Source organism: Pongo pygmaeus, chromosome 10 (assembly GCF_028885625.2).
Source record: "Pongo pygmaeus isolate AG05252 chromosome 10, NHGRI_mPonPyg2-v2.0_pri, whole genome shotgun sequence".
Lineage (NCBI taxonomy): Eukaryota > Metazoa > Chordata > Mammalia > Primates > Hominidae > Pongo > Pongo pygmaeus.
In genome coordinates this window covers 97,911,265-97,933,891 of record NC_072383.2, presented here as the reverse complement: position 1 = coordinate 97,933,891, position 22,627 = coordinate 97,911,265, and the positions used below count along the sequence as shown (strand labels likewise).

The following is a 22,627-nucleotide window of genomic DNA, read 5'->3' as shown; positions in this document are numbered from 1 at the left end:
TGAGAACTAGACACATTTTGTCTCAGCTCATGATATATTTTCTTTTAGATCAGACTATAATTTACTGTGGTGGTTAGGTTTATGTAATTAGTTAAATTAATAGGATTAAAATTTGTTATATAGGAATGTCATTCCATGTAAAAATTCAAATATGTCATATAGGACTCCCATTCTATGTAAAAACGTTTTGCACTATGAATTCTAAGGGCATTTAATAAGGGACCACTAAATAACTTAACAATGAATTGTGACAACAGCGAAAACAGGACATTTCATGCTAGTCTACCCTTCTGGGTAAATTTATCTCTGTTTTTATTAGAATGATTTTTTTGAAAGGCAGCAGGGATTTCACAGATTATAGGAAAACCTGCATTACATTTCAGAGTTTTACGTATATTTGGGAGAGTAGCAGCAACATATTTTTTAATAATAATATTTGGTCCATGAGTAGCAGACCAAAGAGTAAACACTTCAAAGCACTTTAAAGAGTGTGTGTGTGTGTGTGTGTGTGTGTGTGTGTGCACGCATATGTGATATGTTGTTTTATGTCTACTCATTACAAACCTGTCTACTGACACATTGATCAGTGAGTTCAGAGTTGCCAAGCAGTGTGTGAACTGGGGAAGTTCCTCATCATAGCTCTGCAAATTAGAAATAGATGTTGAGCATAAGTAATTACAAAATGACTTCCGGTTCCTTGTGAAAGAGGTCCCTTAAGATGTACACAAAACTTATAACACATTCATCAACAGCTCAGAGGCCTTTTGTGACATCTAATTTTTTTTTTTAAACAGGATTCTGGGCTTCCAAAGTTATAATAACTAGGTACTTTTGGACTCATAAATATATATGACATATAACAAGCATTTAAGCAATATTTTGTTAACAACAACAAAAGTGTCCTTAAATTTTAAACAAAAATCATGATCTTGTGAGGATATAGGAACAATTTAATGAACCTGGAAAGCTTAGAACAGAAACTTTACTTTCAGTTAAGTTTAGCTGTGAGTAGTAAGAAAAAAAGAGGAAAGATGCTTTAGGATTAAATTATACTTTTGGTTGTCATTTTGCTTTCTGAAAATCCTGAAACAGTTCAATTTGATTTATGAACGCATATGAAATGCAATCTAACTTTTCCCAAAATATGTCTAAATAAATTGTAATTCCATAGAATGTATTCCTTTTATAACTGTAAGATCTCTTATCATTAGTGTTCATATAACTTGAAGAACATGATAGCATTTCAAAGGAAATATATGTTCATATGGTAATAATATAGTAAGATGAATTTGTGGCCACATTTATGCCAAAATATCAGGTAACCAAAGTATGGGTTCCTGGCTAATGTGGACTTCAATCAAAACTCTCGTTTTATAATTGGCAATTTCTGTCCAGTTTTTCTAGAATTTACTGACATTTTGAGTAAAAGGTATTAGCTCCATGAGATACTTGGCACATATTTAATTTATATGATAGACATATCATAGCTATATTGCATGTGTGCCTAAGTGCACACTCTTGTTAGCATAAAATTCACATGCTGCAGTGGGCATATAAAAGAAGTAATCTATTAAACTATAACCACATGTATAAAAATAATAGGAGAATTGGGGAATTGATAGCTTTCCCAAGTAGGAGTTTTGCCTACTAATGAAGAAACCATGACCTTCCAAAAAGTCAAAATGTTACATGAAATCTAAATTCATTTAGATTGAAGTGTAATAGTAATTAAGAGGAAAACTAAACTCCATAACAAATCATGATGTGATGCTCTACTATGTCATTAAAGCATTAAAAATAGTCACTCCTGCTTTTGAAGTTGTCTTTGTAATGATTATGTTCTTCTGAGACCAGTGATTGTAAAATGAACAAGAATTGGCGGGTAATTTAATGCTTTATAGTTAATAATTTCCATGGCTGTATACCATAATGTATGCCATAATGAAAATAAGACCAATGTTGATATATTTGGACAGTGAGTGCATGTCTCCAATTTAGGAAATTTTATTAATATTTCTTTTTTTCATGCAAACTTTTTCTTTATTATTATTATTATTTGAGACCGAATCTCTGTCACCTAGGCTGGAGTGCAGTGGGATAATCATAGCTCACTGCAGCCTAAAACTCCTGAGCTGAGCTCAAGTGATTCTCCTGCCTCAGTCTCCTGAGAAGTTGGGACTATAGGCCTGTACCACCAAATCCCACTAATTTGTTTATTTTTGAAGATACGGGGGTCTCCTATGTTGCCCAGGCTTGTCTGGAACTCCTGGCCTCAAGCAATCCACCTACCTCAGTCTCCCAAAATGCTTTGATTTTTGGTGTCAGTCACTGTGGCCAGCCAAACTTTTTTATGAATAATATTTTTCTATTAAAGTAAAATGGATAGAATCTGAAATACAACACACAATTTAATCATTTAAACTTAAACTTATTTTAGTTGGACATTTAACTTCTTTGCTAAATTCTAGATACTTGAAATTTTGTTCTCATCAGTATTTAACAAATATAGATATTAAGTAAATGATGTGAAATACTTTGTTTAAAAATACATCAAATATTGTTTTGTCCATAATACTCTGACTATTCAAAAATTGAGTCCTGACTCCTAATAAAATGAATTCTACTGTAATGTGTAATGGTGATATAAAGACAAATTAGACACATTGTGTCTTCCTTGAAAGAAATCATAATGAGGTAAAAGAGGAAACATTTGAATGTTTAAGCTTCTGAATATCTTGTCTTCACATATTAATCAAAACAAAACCAGAAGTCTGTACGCCATCCATGCATTCCTATACAAAGACTTGAGCAGAAGCTGAGGCAAAAGGCTTATACATTTATTTGTACTTTTCTTTTGTGAAGTGCATGTTGGTAGTTTTTAGTCCAGTTTTCTATTAGAGTATTTTTTTCACCATGTGAATTATTTGTGAAAGCATGTGTTATTCCATTTTGTATTGCTATAAAGGAATACCTGAGACTGAGTAATTTATAAAGAAAGGAGGTTTGTTTGGCTTACAGTTCTACAGGATGTTCAAGCATGGCATGAACATCTGCTCAGCTTACGATGAGGCCTCAGGAACCTTTACTCATGGTGGAAGGTAAAGGGGGAGAAGGCATATCGCATGATGAGAGAGTGAGCAAGAGAGAAGAGGTAGGTCCTAGACTCTTTTTAACAGCCAGATCTCATGGTAACTCATTACCTCCACAGGGAGGGCACCAAGCCATTCATGAGGGATCCATTCCCATGATGCAAACACCTCCCAGTATGCCCATCTCCAACAGTGGGGAAAACATTTCAACATGAGATTTGGAGGAGACAAGTATACAAACCATATCAGAGAATATCAAATCATTTGATAACATTAATTTCTAGCAGTTGTATGATTTTTCTATCTCAGTCATTAGTACCTAATTGGTTAAAAAGATGCAGAAGGGGCCACTGAGAACAATTGAGTTCAATCCAGGATGGATTCACCAGAAAGTTGACTTTGAGATGTAGGTTAGCATACAGGAAATTTATTGAGTGATTTCGGAAGCAACACCTGTTAATGGGAAGCCAGAAATGGCAGCTGGAGAGGTCAGGCTGTGATGAAGTCTCAATATAGCCATCCAAAGGCTCCCTAGGGAATTCTGAAACTGGGATCACTCTTCAAAGTCATTCCAAGTTGGTGATAGGACAGGACTATTATACACTTGTGTTGACCTGACATTGAAAGCAGCTTGCACCTGGAAGGGGGCATGGCCTTGGGTCAGTCCGCTCTCTTCAGTTGAGGCAATTCCAAAAGAAAGCTGACAGCTGAAGACTGTCTGCCAGCAACACATCATACAGCTAGGAGAATAAATGTTTTATATCTGCAGTTGAATCTGGGTGGTACATTAAAATGTCAACTGCAAATAGGAATAGGGTTTTGCTCAGTGTATGTGGTAAAATAACAAGAGTGAATGTAGTTATTGGCAAGAGAGTTGTTTAAATGATGGGCCATTGTGTCTAAACTAAATAAGTAAATGTGAAGATGGAAAGGGATTGATAGGTTGGATGAAACTAGGTTTCATCCATTCCAATAGGTTGGATTGATAGGTTGAATAAAAGGTAGAGATGGGATTAAACAATAGATGTAGTGTGGAAGAGAGAGGAAGTGATTGGACATTGTATCCACAGAATGAGTTACTAGAGATTAAATATCTATATGAAGTAGTGGCTGTTCATAATGAAATACATGGGTTAGCCTTAGACATGGTAATCTGCATAGAATTAAAGCAAAGGTTACATAAGTAAAAATCAAAACACTCTTAGGCTCAAGGGATTGATTGAAAATGTACGAGGAAACTGACAGTTCCCAAAATGATGATAGGCTTGGGATGGAAAGCAAGATTGGGAGATACATGCTAATTCTCTGATAAATAAAAGAGAGTAAAAAGAAGTTCACAAATTATAGCTATGAGGAAGTGTGGACTATAGCATTGTCTGATGAGATTAGACTCATTTTTAAATAAGTGTGAAGGAATACTACTGGAATTTATACTGTAATATGGAAGAATGAATGTCATTTCACCTCCAACTAATGTGATATTTTATTCAGGGATTTAGCAAGTTCATTTTCTTCTTTTTTTTTAATTTCAATAGGTTTTTAGGAAACAGTTTGTATTTGGTTACATGAATAAGTTCTTTAGTGGTGATTTCTGAGATTTTGGTGTACTCATCACATGAACAGTGTACACTGCACCCAGTGTGTAGACTTTTATCACTCACTGCCCTTCCACTCTTTCCCCTGAGTCCCCAAAGTCCATTGTATCATTCTTATGCCTTTGCATCCTCATAGCATAGCTCCCACTTATGAGTGAGAACACATGATGTTTGGTTTTCCATTCCTGAGTTACTTCCCTTAGAATAATGGTCACCAGTTCTATCCAGGTTGCTGCAAATGCCATTATTTTGTTCCTTTTTATGGCTAAGTAGTATTCCATGGTGTGTGTGTATATATATACCATATTTTCTTTATCCACTCGTTGATTGATGGGCATTTGGGCTGGTTCCATATTTTTGCAATTGCGAATTGTGCTGCTATAAACATGTGTGTGCAAGTATCTTTTTTTGTATAATGACTTATTTTCCTCTGGGTAGATACCCAGGAGTGGGATTGTTGGATCAAATGGTAGGTCTACTTTTACTTCTTTGAGGAATCTCCACACTGTTTTCAGTGGTGGTTGTATTAGTTTACATTCCCATCAACAATGTAAAAGTGTTCCCTTTTCACCACATCCATGTTAACATCTATTTTTTAAATTTTTTTGATTATGGCCATTCTTGCAGGAGTAAGGTGGTTCTCATTTTGGTTTTGATTTGTATTTCCCTGATCATTAGTGATGTTGAGCATTTTTTTATATGTTTGTTGGCCATTTGTATATCTTCTTTTGATAACTGTCTATTCATGTCCTTAACTCACTTTTTGATGAGACTGTTTTTTTTTCTTGCTGATATGTTTGAGTTCCTTGTAGCTTTTGTTGGATGTCTAGATTGCGAAGATTTTCTCCCACTCTGTGGGTTGTCTGTTTACTCTGCTGATTATTTCTTTTGCTGTGCAGAAGCTTTTTAGTTTAATTAAATCCCATCTATTTATCTCTGTTTTTGTTGCATTTGTTTTTGGGTTCTTAGTCATGAAGTCTTTGCTTAAGCCAGTGTCTAGAAAGGTTTTTCCAATGTTATCCCCTAGAATTGTTATGGTTTCAGGTCTTAGAATTAAGTCTTTGATCCTTGACTTGATTTTTGTTTAAGGGGAGAGATGAGGATCCAGTTTCATTCTTTTACATGTGGCTTGCCAATTATCCCAGCACCATTTGTTAAATAGGGTGTCCTTTACCCACTTTATATTTTTGTTTGCTTTGTCAAAGATTGGTTGACAGTAAACATTTGGCTTTATTTCTGAGTTCTGGGTTCTGGATTCTCTATTCAATTCCATTGGTCCATATGTTATTATACCAGTACCATGCCGTTTTGGTGACTGTGGCCTTATAGTATAGTTTGAAGTTCAGTAATGTAATGCCTCTGGATTTGTTATTTTTTGCTTAGTCTTGCTTTGGTTATGTGGGCTCTTTTTGGGGTCCTTCTGAATTTCAGGATTGTTTTTTCTAGTTCTGTGAAGAATGATGGTGGTAATTTGATGGGAATTGCATTTAATTTGTAGATTGCTTTTGGCAGTATGGTCATTTTTCACAATATTGATTCTGCTCATTCATGAGAATGGGACATGTTTCTATTTGTTTGTGTCAATCTGTGATTTCTTACAGCAATGTTTTGTAGTTTTCCTTGTAGCAGGCTTTCACCTCCTTGGTTGAGTATATTCCTAAATTTTTTTTTGTAGCTATTATAAAAGGGGTTGAGTTCTTGATTTGATTCTCAGCTTGAAAACTGTTGGTATATAGCAGGGCTACTGATTTGTGTATATTAATTTTGTATCCTGAAACTTTGCTGAATTCATTTACCAGTTCTAGGAACTTTTTGTATGAGCCTTTAGGGTTTCCTAGGTATGTGATCGTGTCATCAGCAAACAGTGACAGTTTAATTTCCTCTTTACTGATTTGGATGGCCTTTCTTTCTTTCTTTTGTCTGATTTCTCTGGCTAGGACTTCCAGTACTATGTTGAATAGAAGTGGTGAAAGTGGGCATCCTTGTCTTGTTCCAGTTCTCAGGGGGAATGCTTTCAACTTTTCCCCATTCAGTATAATGTTGGCTGTGGGTTTGTCATAGATGCTTTTATTACATTAATGAATGACCTTCTATGCTAATTTTACTTAGGGTTTTAATCATAAAGCGATGCTGGATTTCATCAAATGCTTTTTCTGCATCTATTCAGATGATCATGTAATTTTTGTTTTTAATTCTGTTTATGTGGTGTATCACATTTATTGATTTGTGAATGTTAAACTATCCCTGCTTTCCTTATATGAAACCCACCTGATCATGGTGGATTATCTTTTTGATATGCTGTTGGATTCAGTTAAGTAGTATTTTGTTTAGGATTTTTGTATCTATATTAATCAGGGATATTGGTCTGTAGTTTTCTTTTTATGTTATGTCCTTTCCTGGTTTTGGTATTATGGTGATACTGGCTTCATAGAATAATTTAGGGGGAATTCTCTTTTTCTGTATCTTTTGGAATAGATATCAATAGGATTGGTACCAATTCTTCTCTGAATGTCTGATAGAATTTAGCTGTGTATCTATCTGGTCCTGGCCTTTTTTGCTTGGTAACTTTTTAGTTACCATTTCAATCTTGCTGCTTGTTATTGGTCTGTTCAGAGTTTTTATTTCTTCCTGGTTTAATCTAGGAGGGTTGTATATTTCCAGGAATTTATCCATCTCCTCTAGGTTTTCTAGTTTATGCACATAAAAGTGTTCATGGTAGCCTTAAATGGTCCTTTGTATTTCTGTGGGATTGGTTGTAATATCTCCTGTTTCATTTCTGATTGCACTTATTTGGATCTTCTCTCTTCTTTTCTTAGTTAGTCTCGCTAATGGTCTATCAATTTTATTTATCTTTTCAAAGAATCAGCTTTCTGTTTATCTTTTGTATTTTTTTTTCAATTTCATTTAGTTCTGCTCTGATCTTGGTTATTTCTTTTCTTCTTCTAGATTTGGGTTTGGTTCTTGTCTCTCTATCTTCTTGAGATGTGACTTTAGACTGTCTATTTGTGCTCTCAGATGTTTTGATGTAGACATTTGATGCTATGAACCTTTCTCTTAGCACCACCTTTGCTGTATCCCAGAGGTTTTGATAGGTTGTGTCACTATTATCGTTCAGTGTAAATGATTTTTTAATTTTCATATTGATTTCATTGTTTATGCAGTAATCATTCAGGAGTAGGTTATTTAGTTTCCATGTATTTGCATGGTTTTTCAGGGTTTCTTTTGGAGTTGAGTTCCAATTTTATTCCACTGTGCTCTGAGAGAGTACTTGCTATGATTTTGAGTTTCTTAAATTTGTTGAGACTTGTTTTATGGCCTATCATATGGTCTATCTTGGAGAATGTCCCCTGTGTTGAGGAGTAGAATGTATATTCTGCAGTTGTTGGGTAGAATGTTCTGTAAATATCTGTTCTGTAAATATCCATTTAGTCCATTTGTTCTAGGGTATAGTTCTTTGTTGACTTTCTGTCTTGAAGACCTGTCTGCTGTCTGTGGAATATTGAAGTCCCTGACTATTATTGTGTTGCTGTCCATCTCATTTCTTAGGTCTAGTAGAAATTGTTTTATAAATTTGGGACTTCTAGTGTTAGGTGCATGTATATTTAGGATTGTGTTGTTTTCCTATTGGACTAGTCATTTTATCATTATATATGTCCTTCTTTGTCTTTTTTAACCGCTGCTGCTTTAAAGTTTGTTTTGTCTAATATAAGAACAGCTATTCCTGCTTGCTTTTGGTGTCTATTTGCATGAAATATCTCTTTCTACCCCTTTACCTTAAGTTTATGTGAGTCCTTATGCGTCAGGTGAGTCTCTTGAAGACAGCAGATACTTGGTTAGTGAATTCTCATCCATTCTGCCATTCTGTGTCTTCTAAGTGGAGCATTTAGGCCATTTACCTTCAATGTTAATATTAAGACGTGAAGTACTATTTGTTTATCATGCTATTTGTTGCCTGAATACCTTGGGTTTTTTTTCATAGTGTTGTTGTTTTATAGGTCCTGTGAGATTTATGCTTTAAGGAGATTCTATTCTGTTGTATTTTGAGGATTTGTTTCAAGATTTAGAGGCTAAAAAAAAATTTAGAGCTCCTTTTAGCCATTCTTTTAGTGATGGCTTGGTAGTGGCAAATTCAGCTTTTATTTTTCTGAAAAACACCATCTTTCTTTCATTTATGCAGCTTAGTTTCACTGGACACAAAATTCTTGGCTGATAATTGTTTTATTTAAGGAGGCTGAAGAGAACCCCAATCCCTTCTAGCTTGTAGGATTTCTGCTGAGAAATCTGCTGTTAATCTGACAGGTTTTCCTTTATAGGTTATCTGATGCTTTTGCCTCACAGCTCTTCATCTTGACTTTAGACAACCTGACGACTATCAGGTACCTAGGCGATGATCTTTTTGTGGTGAATTTCCCAGGTGTTTTTTGAGCTTCTTGTATTTGGATGTCTAGATCTCTAGCAAGGCTGGGAAAGTTTTTCTCTATTATCCCCTCAAATATGTTTTCCAAACTTTTAGATTTCTCTTCTCCCTCGGGAATACCAGTTATTTTTACGTTTGGTCATTTAATATAATCCCAAATTTTCTTGGAGGCCTTGTTCATTTTTTAAATTTGTTTTTCTTTGTCTTTGTCAGATTGGGTTAATTTGAAAGCCTTCATTTTGAGCTTTGAAGTTTTTTTCTTCTACTTGTTTGATTGTATTGTGAGACTTTCCAGTGCATTTTGTAATTCTCTGTATTCTTCATTTCCAGAAGTTGTGATTTTTTTTTATGCTATCTATTTCACTGGAGAGTTTTCCATTCATATCCTGTATCATTTTTTTGATTTCTTTAAGTTGGACTTAACCTTCCTCTGGTGCCTCCTTGATTGGCTTAATAGTCAACCCTCTGAATTCTTTTTCTGGCAATTCAGAGGTTTTCTCTTGATCTTGACCCATTGCTGGTAAGCCAGTATGTTCTTTTGGAGGTGTTAAAGAACCTCGTTTTGTCATATTACCAGAATTGTTTTTTCTGGTTCCTTCTTATTTGGGTAGACTATGTCAGAGAGAAGATTTAGGACTCAAGGGCTGATGTTAAGATTCTTTGTCTAATGGGGTGCTCTCTTGATATGGTGCTCTCCCCTTTCCCCTAGGGATGGGGCTTCCTGAGAGCTGAAGTGATTGTTATTTTTCTTCTGAATCTAGCCTCCCAGTGGAACTACTGGACTCCAGGCTGGTACTGGGAGTGTCTGCAAAGAGTTCTGTGATTTGACCCATCTTCAGGTCTCTCAGCTGTGGATACCATACCAGCACCTGCTCTGATGGAGGTAGCACGAGAGTGAAGTGGACTCTGTGAGGGTCCTTGGTTGTATTTTTGTTAAGCGCGCTGGTTTTGTTTTGGTTGCCCTCAAGCCAGGAGGTGGTGCTTTCAATAGCACATCAGCTGCGGTAGTATAGGGAGGATCAGGCAGTGGGTGGGCCATACAGTTCCCAAGAGATTATGTCCTTAGTCTTCAGCTACCATGGCCAGTAGATAATGACCATCAAGTGGGGACAGGGTTAGATGTGTCTGAGCTCAGACTCTCCTTGGGTGGGGTTTGCTGTGGCTACTGTTGGGGGTGGGGTTGCAGTTCCCAGGCCAATGGAGTTATATCCCAGGGGGATTATGGCTGCCTCTGCTGAGTCGCACAGGTCACCAGGAAAGTGGTGGAAAGCCAGCAGCCACAGACCTCACCCAACTCCCATACAGCCCACAGCCCAAAAGGCCAGTCTCATTCCCACTGTGCCCCGCCAACAGCACCAAGTTTATTTCCAGGCAGCCTATGAGCAGGGCTAAGAACTTGCCCCAGGCTACAAACTTCCCTGCTGAGAAAGCAAGCTGACTCACAGAGCCTGCAGTGGCAATCCACTCCTTCAAAGGGTCTGTGGATTTTCTTTGCTTTCCTGGTATGTTCCTATGGTAGTTCTTGGAGCAAAAGTTCATGATGTGGGTCTCCACATGCTCCTCTGTCCATCTGAGTGGCAGCTGCAAGTTAGTCCTGCCTCCTATCCACCATTTTCCCCCTTTACTCTCAGCAGGTTCATTTTCTAACTTCCTTTCATAGAGAGTCAGTGGCTGCTTAGTAGGGGTTCTGGCCTGGCGGGCTAGTGCTAGGGTGTGTCTTGGTCAGGTTGGGTGTTTACATAATTTTGGAATGAATAGAAAGACACAGAAGATGAATACAGGGACCGCTAAGAGTAAAACCAGAGAAAAGAATTGGTTGTTAAGACAAAAGGGAAAGCATACAACCTAAAAGGGGACTCAAAACCAGGAGAGCCTGAAGAGCCAAAATAAGAATTGAAGCACAAGTGCATTAGTAAAACAGAGAATCCATGGATTACCGACGTGATGCAAAATATTTTCTTTCTCTAATTTTTTACTTTCTTCATTGTTTAACATCTAGTCCATAAAAATAAGCATTGGGAGCGAACCCATCTCCTATGGCCTCCCTTTCTCTTTCATTTTCTTAACTGTGCAGTTCTCCAGGATTCTAGTTCAGTCTTGCTAGCCAAGGCCAGGGAATTGTCATTCTTGGCAGCACCCTGGGAGAAGGAAGGTAAAATTCTACAAGACTCCTGCGTTTCTCGTAAATCCTTGAGATTCTTCAGAGTAGAGAATTTATAAGACAAGCAACATTTCTCCTACTAATATTGCTCACCAATTACAGCATACCTCTGATGAATTATTATGCTAAAAGACCATCTCCCTGCCATGGGTGGAGAAAGAGGAGGAAACAAAAGTAAAGGAAAGGTGGGAGAGAGCACACTCTCCCAACCATCTGTTCATTGCACTGCTTTTTATGTTTGAATTGAGATCTTGGACTTTTAGATGTCCTCTAACTCTTCGAGTTTTTGACTCTTTGCTAGAACTTCTCTGGTGTAGATAAGACCGAAGTTCTTATTGGCTTGAAGCTGCTAGTCAATCATTCTACTCTTTAGCACACAGATGTGGCCTCTTGCATGCAGAGAATTTTAAAGTGACTATAGCCTTGTGGTCTATTCTTTTTATAGATGAAAGTAGCATTTGATCATAGCCTCAAGGAAAGTAATTTTAGAAATGCAATGTGGCTGAGTTTTTTTCCTAAATAGAAAAATTTAATCTTTTACAAAGGCAATTTTGTTTTCTTTTTATGCACCTTTCCATCTTTCATCTGAATACTTTATCTTGCCAGCATCATCTCCATTCACTTTTCCACACATATCCTGTGCTTCAGCCAAGCTGAACTATTTATAGATTCCCAAAGGCATAATGCTCGTTCATGCTTCTGCCCTGTTGCATATTCTGTTTTCTTTGCCTGGAATGCTTCTTCCTCTTTGAGTTCTTGATGGCACTCATTCCTCAAGGCTATTACATTTTTTTTCTTCACTTTCTCTTTCTGCCCATAACCTAACTTTCTGCTCTGGCCCCCTCATTTGGTTAGTGGCTCATTCTTCTGTGTTCCCATATTGCTGAATTTGTAGCATAACTTACACAATTTTGTAATTATATTTGCCCTTCTATGTTTTCCATTAAGTAGTCACCTCCTTCAAAACAAGGCTGAAAGTCTAAGCACCATTGTAGCACAAACATGTTGGCCATGTTATAAACGTTAACCAAACATTTACTATATTAGTTATCTATTGCTATTTCTGGCTGAAAATAACAAACATTAATTATCTCACAGGGTCAGGAAACTAGGAGGGACTTAGTGGGATGCCTCTGACTCAGGATTTCTTGGGAGGTTGTAGGCAAGCTGTTGGCTAGAACTGCAGTCTTTTCAAGGCTTGACTGGGGCTGAAGGATTTGCTTCCAAGCTAACTCATGTGGCTGTTAACAAGGTTCAGTTTCTGGTGGGCTGTTGAAATGAGGTCCTCAGCTCCTTACCATGCCACGTAGGCCTTTGCATAAGGTTGTTCGCAATGTGGTTACTTGCTTTCCTCAGTGCAGGAGATCTGAGAAGGAGGACACACACAAGACAGAAGCCACAGTCTTTTTTTATAACCTATTCCCAGAAGTACAAGTCATCTCTTCTTTTTTTTATTTTTTATTTTTTTTATTTGAGACGGAGTCTCGCTCTGTCACCCAGGCTGGAGTGCAGTGGCGCAATCTTGGCTCACTCCAAGCTCCGCTTCCCGGGCTCACACCATTCTCCTGGCTCAGCCTTCCGAGTAGCTGGGACTACAGGCACCCACCACCATGCCTGGCTAATTTTTTGTATTTTTAGTAGAGATGGGGTTTCACTGTGTTAGCCAGGATGGTCTCGATCTCCTGACCTTGTGATCCGTCCACCTTGGCCTCCCAAAGTGCTAGGATTACAGGCATGAGCCACTGTGCCCGGCCTCATCTCTTCTTTGTTAGAAGCAATTCAACGAGTTCAACTCATACCCTAGGGGACAAAATTTCACAAAAGTTCGAATACCATGAGGTGGGGCTCAATTGGGACCATCCTAGAGGCTGTCTGCCACACATTTCATCTGGTAAAGTTGCTGGCTAATTAAGACTTGAATATTTAACACTATTGTTGGTGATAGTAATGGAAGTTCAAGCTCAGTATATTTAAGATAATTGTTACTTTTTAACAAACCTTCACTAAGAGAAAGTAAAATGTGTTAATTATTTGGAATATTAACTAATTCTCTTAAATTACTGTTAAATATTAACTTCCTCAAGTGGTACATAGTGAGTACTTTCTCACTGAAAATGCTGAAACAGGATACTTGGGCTATTTTACTTATGATTTCTGTACTGTCTCTCCTAGAAGTGGTAGTCATGTATAATCACTACAACAAAGTTACTTTAAAATGTAAAGATTTCACTGGTCTTATTTATTTATCTATTCAATGAGCTATACTGAACACTCGCTGTGTACAAAGGACTGCTCTGGTGTTAGATATAATGCCATTTTTTGTACAAATGATAAATTTCTAGCTTTATATTGAAAACCTTAGTTTTTAATTACACAGTGAGAATGTTCACCTATAATGTGAATATGGAAATGAAAATGTATAATATAACATTCTTCTAGGTCTCTCCATAAAAGGGAAAACATTTCCATAGGAAGTACTTAAGACAGGGATCCACAAGTTATGACCAACAAACTTAATCTTGTCTACTGCTTGTTTTTGTAAATAAAATTTTCTTGGAATACAGACATACCTATTTGCTTATATATTTCCTGTGGCTGCCTTCTTGCTACCCGAAGAGAATAGAGTAGTTACAACAAAGATCATGTAGCCTTACAGAGCTTACAATATTTACCCTCTGGCCCTTTACAGAAAAAATTGGTCAACTCTTGACTTAATACCAAAAAATAAAAATTGTGCTTCATGAATTGTTAGATTAGGATTTATTAAATACTTATATTTGATGATTACTTAGTGATGCAAGTGATGCACTTAGGATTTTCCATAATAAGGCATCAAGCCACCTATCTAGTTTTATTTGCTATTATGATTATATTCATATATCTGATAATAATAGTAATAGATAATTTTATTGAGCACTTACTATGTGTCAGGCAATGTATTCACACACACACACACACACGTATCTGTACATGTCTCATTTGTCTTTGTAACACTATGTGAAAGGCACTGTTTTACAGAAGATGAAACTGAAGTTAAATATACCAGGATTTCAGCTTAGGATTTTCTGATTTCAAAGCCCAAAGTCTTTGTGTATGACTCCTCCATTTCTTAGCGTTTCCTCCGTGAATATTATATTTTATTCGAACTGAACTCTTCTTTATTCCACAAATGTGCCTCTTTCCCATCTCTCTACATTTTGCTCAACCTACTTCCAACTCTTGGAATGCCCTTCCCAGCCATTTCTTCATGCCTGGATTTTACTAGTCTGGCAGAAGACTTCATAACTCCTGCCTCTTCCATGACACCTTTCTTGAATTCCTAGCCAGAAGTAATCTCAGTCCTATTCTTCAGCTGAAAAGCATCTATAGTGGTCCCTGGTATACTTAAACTGTTTGATACATGCTGGGTAATGATGTTAAAATACTAGACTGTAATGTTGCACATGAATTATTTTACAGTCATAGAATATTTTTCTTCTAAAAGATCAAATAAACTATAAGTATTTTTTTCTAAGGTTATTATAGAGAAAACTGACATTCATAATGAATAATCTAATATGTAGTAAGGGAATCTGACAAGAAGTTAGTTCTCTTATTTCAATCTGAAATTGCAAGTATATTTCACAGTTCTCTCTAAGCAGTTTTATGTGCCTCATTTCCTTTTTTTCAGCAATATTTTGTAACTGCATATGTGAAATGTAGGTTGAGCATGTAAAACTGTCTTGGTCATAGGCTGCTATTTTACCAAGTCCACCAGATAATTGGTATTTTTTTGTAAATTATATTATCAAGGATATTTTGGGAATCAACCAACTTCTTAAGACTCTTATATATCTTCTAGAATATGCTTCTCATTTGGATTTTCTTTGAAAGGATCATGGAATTATTATAAAAGCCAGACCAGCTTTCTTCATGTTATTAAATACATTTGTGTTGGTTTCCATTGACACAGGTTTTGCTTTATCTACTTTATTTCTTTTATTACTTTAAAAGGATTGCATAAAGCTAAGAGCTATATAGAGAGAAATATGGCTTCATGCAAAAATATAACCTAGTCTGGAAGAGTTAATGAACAATGCAAGATAGTACAAAATCAAATTATCAGTGTAATGGTATAGCTCATGGATTCAGAAGATGAAGATACTTAGTCTTTTCTAAATAATTTAGTACTTGATTATCCACTGTCTTATACTATGTATTAAAATACTCAGAAAAAAACATTCAAGAAGCTTTTGGCTTACAGTTTGCAGAGAGTTCCCATCATTTTCTTCTGGCTTTAGTGCAAAAGCAGTTAAGACCAGCCCTTGCAATGAATCATTCCTGTTGCGTTTAATTTTATAAGTTCAACTTAACTAGTCCATGAGGTGCCCACACATTTGGCTAAACATTATTTGGGATGTATCTGTGAAGGTGTTTTTGGATGAGATTAATATTTGAATGGCAGACTGAGTAAAGCAAACCATCCACCCTACTGTTATTGGCCTTATTCAATAAATTGAAGACCTGAATTGAACAAAAAGGCTGAGTAAAGGGGAATTTCTCCTGCCTGACCTCTTGAGCTGGAACATTGTTTTTTTCCGGGCCTTCAGACTTGGACTGAAATGTTGGCTCTTGACTTCGAGTCTGCCAACCTTTGGATTAGAATTTACACCATCAACTTCCTTGGTTCTCAGGCCTTTGGATTTACAATGGAACTACACATAGGCTGTCCTGCACCTCCAGCTTACCAACTGCAGATCTTTGGACTTCTTAGCCTCCATTAATTCATATGAGCTAATGGCTTATAGTAAATCTTTCTCTAGATAGATAGATAGACAGACAGACAGATAGATAGATAGATTCTATTGGTCCTATTTCTCTGGATAACTTTGATCAATACAATTCCTCAAAGGATCATCTCCTATTTCTGGAACTAAATTCTGTCGCTACCAATTTGTGTTAATGCTAAAAGATACTGCTGTCAAATCTCACGCAAGTACTCCAGATGTGTTGTCTAAAAGGGATAACTATTTGTTTTCTTGTTTTCCCTCTGGGTTTCTTTGATCTTCCATATTATATTTTAATTCTGATGGTATTTCTTTTGATAATGGAAAAGGAAACTCATAGATTGAAAACCCCTATTCTGTGCCTGAAAACATACAAGTTATTTTTCTCTTATTTTATCTGCACACATAAATGATAGAAGATGGTAGTTAATCATTTGCGTTTTTACAGTTAAGAAAATTGAAATCCAGAAGGATTAAATAAATGATCTAGTGTTACACAGGCAAGTTGTTCACAGACTTCAGCATCTGGTATTAGGATATAAGTTTTGATGCTTTTAAAAATTAACATTTATTAAAAGACTAAGAGTTAGTTATATTTAAATGTGTATCTTGTAACAACAAGTTGAATAATAAGCAACACAGAATTGATGATGAAACTAACAGTGGAACAGGATTGCATGAGTCAGAACTACAAATCCAGAAATGGATCCATAAAGACTTTAGATACTGGAATTATCAGATTAAAAAACCAAAGCCAATTGTATTTGCCATTTTAATATAAAAGTAAGCTTGAAAATGTTTTTAGGAACTAAAAAATACAAACTACTGACATCATATACTTGATTAAGAACCAAATAGAAATTTTAGAACAGAAAAGTCTACTAAAATTAAGAAAATGGTTTGATAGCAGCCTTGACATAGCTGAAGAAAGAACCAATAAACTAGAAAATAAATAGAAGAAACTATTAAAAATGCAACAGAGAGATAGAATGAAAAGAGAGAATAAATGGTTAAAAGAATAAAGTCTGCCTAGCATTACTTCAATAGAGTCCAAAAGGAGAGAGAGAGAATGGGGAGGCAATATTGGAAGTTATATGGTAGAGAATTTATGCTCCTCCTATAGTCTGTCCCTTTTCTGGTGATGGCAGCTCTATCCTTTTAGTTCCTCAGACCAAAAGCCTTAGAGTCATTCTTGACTTCTCTCTTTCTCTCCCTATATCCAGCACATCAATAATTTTTAAAAATTTAATTATTTTTAAATAGACAAATAAAAATTATATATACTTATCGTGTACAACAAGCTGTTTTAAAACATGTATACATTGTGGAATAGCTAAATTGAACAGATTAGCATATGTATTACCTCACATACTTAGCATTTTTTTTGTGGTGAGAACCCTTAAGATTTACTCTTTTAGAGAATACAATACATTGTTATTAACTATAGTCACCATATTGTATGATAAACCTCTTGAACTTATTCCTTCTAATTGATATTTTGTGTCCTTTGACCAACATCTCCCCAGTCCCTGGTAACCACCATTGTATTCTCTGCTTCTATGAGTTCGACTTTGTTTAGATTTCATATATAAGTGAGATCATGTGGCATTTGTCTTTCTGTGCCTGGCTTATTTCACTTAACACAAGGTCCTCCAGGTTCATCTATACTGATAACAGAATTTCCTTCTTTTTAAAGGCAGTGTAGTATTCCACTGTATGTATATATTACATTTTCTTTCCATTTATCCATTCATCTGTTAATGGACACAAGTTAATTCCATGTCTTGGCTACTGAATAATGCTACAATAACATGGGAGTGGAGATATCTCTTCTACATAATGATTCATTTCCTTTGGATATATACCCAGCAGTGGGATTGCTGGATTATGTGGTAATTCTATATTTCGTTTTTGAGGAATTCCATACTATTCTGTCTAATGGCTGTACTAATTTACCTTCTCATTAACAGTGTACAATGGTTCCCCTTTCTCCACACCCTTGCCAGCATCTGTTATTGCCTGTCTTTTTTCATAAAAGCCATTTTCCCTGGGGCGAGATGATATTTCATTGTAATTCTGATTTGCATTTCTCTGATGATTAGTGTTGTTAGGGATTTTTCCATATACCTGTTTGGCCATTTGTATGTCCTCTTTTGAGAAATGTCCATTCAGATCCTTTGCCCATTTTTAAATCAGGTTATTGTTTTCTCACTATGAGTTGTTGGAGTTCCATATATTTTGGATGTTAACTCCTTATCAGAGGTATGGTTTACAAATATTTTCTCCTATTTCATAAGTTGTTTCTTCACTCTGTTCATTGGTTCCTTTGCTGTGCAGAGCTTTTTAGTTTGACATAATCCCATTTGTCTATTTTTGCTCTTGCCTGTGCTTTTGAGGTCATAGCCAAAAAATCATTGCCCAGACCAATGTTGTGGAGGTTTTTCTCTGTGTTTTCTTCTAATAGTTTTACCACTTCAATTTTACACTTAAGTCTTTAATTAATTCAGAAAATATTTTTTTAGAGAAGGGTCTCCCTATGTTTCCCAGACTGGCCTTAAACTCCTGGGGTCAAGCAAACTTCCTGCCTCAGTTTCTCAAGTAGCTGGAAGTACAGACATGCACCATTGCACCCAGCTTTAATCCATTTTGAGTTAGTTTTTGTATATAGTGTGAGATGAAGGTCTAATTTTATTCTTCTGCATGTGAATATCCAGTGTCCCAATGCCATTATTGAAGAGGCTGCCCTTTCCCCATTGTGTGTTGTTGGCACATTTGAAATAAATTAACCAAAAATATGTATATTTATTTCTGGGATTTCTGTTCTTTTCCATTGGTTGATGTGTCTGTTTCTATGCCAGCATCAAGTTGTTTTGATTATTATAGCTTTGTAGTATATTTTGAAGTCAGGTAGTGTAATGTGCTCAGTTTTGTTCTTTTTGTTCAAGGTTGCTTTGTCTATTCAGGAGCCATCAAAAAAATTCTTGGTCTATTTCAACAATTCTGGACATTTCAACACATGTCCAGAATCTAATCACTTATCATCAACTCCAAAATGCTAACATCACGACCTCTAGCTTGGGTCTCTAGTCTTAACATATCTTCCTGCTTCCACATATTAAATATTATACTATATAGTACTCAAAGGCATACCCTAAAGATGTTTTTATGGTTGACATTTTTTTTGTTTTTATTATTTATTTTTCATAGTGTCTATGTTCTACTTTTTAAGTTTCTGGAAGTTGGTTCAACTATATTTTGAAGTAGAGTGTGCTCCTACCTCAACTATGCCAATCTTCTTCAGGCTCTGTTTCTATGAACCCAATCATACCTATGCATATCTTTTGCATATCTACTATGACATGCTAACTAGCAGAAGGGTAACATGGCATCAGTCTGAAATTTGAATCCTTTTCTGCCAGTAACTGACGATATAACTTTGAGATGAGTTTCTCTGTAAAATAGGGATGGTGATAGTAGAATGTGTTTTGTAAGTTAATTTGGGTATTAAATGAGATTCAATAAGTAAAATAATTTAACATGGCTGTCTGCACATAATAAATGCTCAATAAAAGTTATCTATTAGTATGTCACTCCCTGCTCAGTCTTCAATATTTCTCATTGCCTACAGAATTAAGTATGTTTATATTCTAATAAAACTTCCTTTCACTCATTCAAACTTATCTCCAGTTTTTTTGTAACATGAAATAACAGCTTCAACTGTGCTCTTCCTACCTTCATGCCCTAATATCTAATGTTTTGTCCCAGCTTTCTTGCCTGAAAACTGAAGCCTTTCACAGCTATCTTCTGTCCAAGCCATAGTCTGATTGCTCCCCCACCCCACCCTGTTTGCTCCCCCACCCCACCCTGTTTTTTTTTTTATCATGCTTCCTTTATCTGTTATCAATTCTCAAGTTATATTGCATTATAATTTGTTTACATGTCTGATGCCACATTTAACAGTATACTTTTGGGCTGGGTGCAGTGGCTCATGGCTATAATCCTAGCACTCTAGGAGGTTGAGGTGGGTGGATCACTAGAGCTTAGGAGTTCAAGACTAGCCTGGGCAATATGGCGAAACCCCATTTCTACTAAAAATAAGCCAGATGTGGTAATGTGCACCTGTAGTCCCAGATACTCAGGAGGCTAAGGTGGGAGGATCACTTGAGCCTGGGAAGTTGAGGCTGTAGTGAGCTGTGTTCATGCTACTGCACTCCAGCCTGGGTGATGGTAGTGAGACCCTGTCTCAAAAAAGAAAAGGAAAAAAACCCAACAGTATACTTCTCAAGGGCAGGGATTCTTTTGAAAAAAATTCATAGATTTTATTTTTAGAACTTCTTAGACTCACGGCAAAATTGAGCAGAAATTACAAAGTTCCCATATTCTCATTCACAAAGCCTCCTCTACTATCAACATTCTGCTCCAAAATAATACCTTTGTTATAATTGATGAAACTACATGGACACATCATTGTCACCCAAAGTTTATAGTTTATATAGGTTCATTCTTGATTTATACATTCCATAAGTTGGTCAAATATATAATGATGATGTATACCCACCATTATACTATTAAATATAATAGTTTTACTGCCCTGAAAATCCTCAGTGCTTAACCTATTCATCCCTACCTCCCTCCAGTCCCTGGCCAGAGATTCTTCCTAGTTAATCTTTAGAACATAACATAATATTTGACTCATAGTTGCCCCAAATAAGTGTTTTTACATGTGTAGTTTTTAGATGAATGAAAGAAGGAAGGGATAGGTTGGAGAGAATCAGAGCATCTTTCTGACTAATGTTTTGTGTATTTCAATATTGACTCACGGTTTTCTAATCTACTCAGAAGACCACCCCATCTCTTCTGTGATGCCAATTCAAATCCCACCTTTTCTATTAAATCTTAGAAGAGTGTGCTCTGGACACTTTTAAGACTTATTTTATGAGTCATCCAAGTAATTCTATGTGTCATACTTGAATTTTTTGTTTTATGGGCCTTTGTCTGGATTCCTCAGTGAGACTGAATTGTATTTTTCTATGGTGGGTAGAGTTTTATGATAATTCATCCCTTTGTGTTTTATGAGGAAAAGATGCCTTGATGAATTCCTGTATTTCACTGGGAATTGTAGACAGCGATCAGGAACAGAGAAACTTCCTGGTCTATAAAAAATTCAGTCTCAGTCTCTTTTGCAATCAGTTCAGCTAACTGTCTAGGAAAGAAAATTATTGGGAACTAATTAAAAACAACAGAGAAGTAAACTTTTTTTGCAGATTTAAGCTTGCAGCAGTTTTCATAAAAAGCTATTGAAGTTTGCCAAATTGTTGTTAAAATAACTTTTCTATGTGCTACCAGAAGTTATTTATAGAATAATTTTCATCCTTTCCCAAGTATTTTAAACATTCTAAAATGGTATCTTTGATGTTATTTTGCTTTAATATGAATTTAAGAAAAAAATGTTACACATGTTGTTGATTTTCAAGTCATCTTTTCTTTATTCCCCCCCTCCTAAATACTGAACATAAGAGAAGATTAATTTAGATTCTGAAATTTTATTCATTTAGCTTTGACCACATAGGATGCTATACTTATCTAGGGGTGATAATTTTGTGTTTATCTACATCATAAAACCATTTTGCACAAATTTCGGTTTTTCATCAAACTTCATTCACTAGGATGCTTTTCTATAGTTTGTGGGATTTCTAGGAAAAGTCATTTGAGGAGGCTTGAATTTGGGTTTTATGCATCAGGGAGATATAAAACTCCTACTTTAATAAATATTAATACTTATTTAAGAGATTATTGGGAAAGCGTTAGCCCAATCATATCATAAAATTATATTCTTTTTAGTTAAGGTGAGGTTTTAGTTATTCATATAGTAGTAGCAGTCTTAAGAGCTATGCTGGATAATCTATCATTATGAATTGAATAATAATACTCTTGTCTCAGAACAACATTCCAGGGGGTGATAGTTACCATTTTAGAAGGAAACAAAGCATTCAAAAAACATTATCTTTAAAATATACCACTGAGCATATTCCTCATTATGATCTTGTAATTGATACCAGTTTTAAAAGTTGAAATCTCAATTTATGTTCAGAAAATTAATTTCAAGTCTTAAAAGGTAAACTGAGTGATTAGGTTCATGGCAGTTCTATTTTTATTCGCAGATAATGCCTCTGAGGTAGCAATTACTACTCCAGGAACTAGTAACCATAGAAACAGCTCAACAGGCCCAACACCTGATTGTTCACCTCCATCCCCTGATACTGCCCTCAAAAATATTGTAAAAGTCATTCGACCCCAGGTAAGTGCCCAGAATGACATCATTTTTCCCTCTAATGTGTTTTAATTTGAATCAATGCATGTACATCACTTATATTGCAATGCCTGGACTATTTTATGTGGTATGTCAATGGATTTCTAAATTAAAAGAAGGGACTCAGAAGAGGATGTTTGCTTCCTTTGAAGTTGGTGATAAACACTGAAATCTGCATTAGTTTTTGGAAAAATGAATCGTGCCTCTTACATGAAGCAGTGAGACTTAGAAAAATAGCTATTTTACATCATTTTTCTCTCACAACATTTTAATAATTATGCTCCAATTA

At 35.9% G+C, this 22,627-nt stretch overlaps 1 protein-coding gene across 6 annotated transcripts in view; it reads left to right on the top strand.

Annotated features, from left to right (window-relative positions):
• Positions 1-22,627, top strand: part of ANKS1B (ankyrin repeat and sterile alpha motif domain containing 1B) — a 1,280,047-nt gene that overhangs the window by 539,169 nt on the left and 718,251 nt on the right. For all 6 annotated transcript variants that reach the window (XM_054442265.2, XM_054442272.2, XM_054442264.1 and 3 more), the window contains exon 11: positions 22,190-22,326. In XM_054442265.2, coding sequence (XP_054298240.1) covers positions 22,190-22,326 — 137 coding nt within the window. The remainder of the gene's footprint in view (positions 1-22,189; positions 22,327-22,627) is intronic.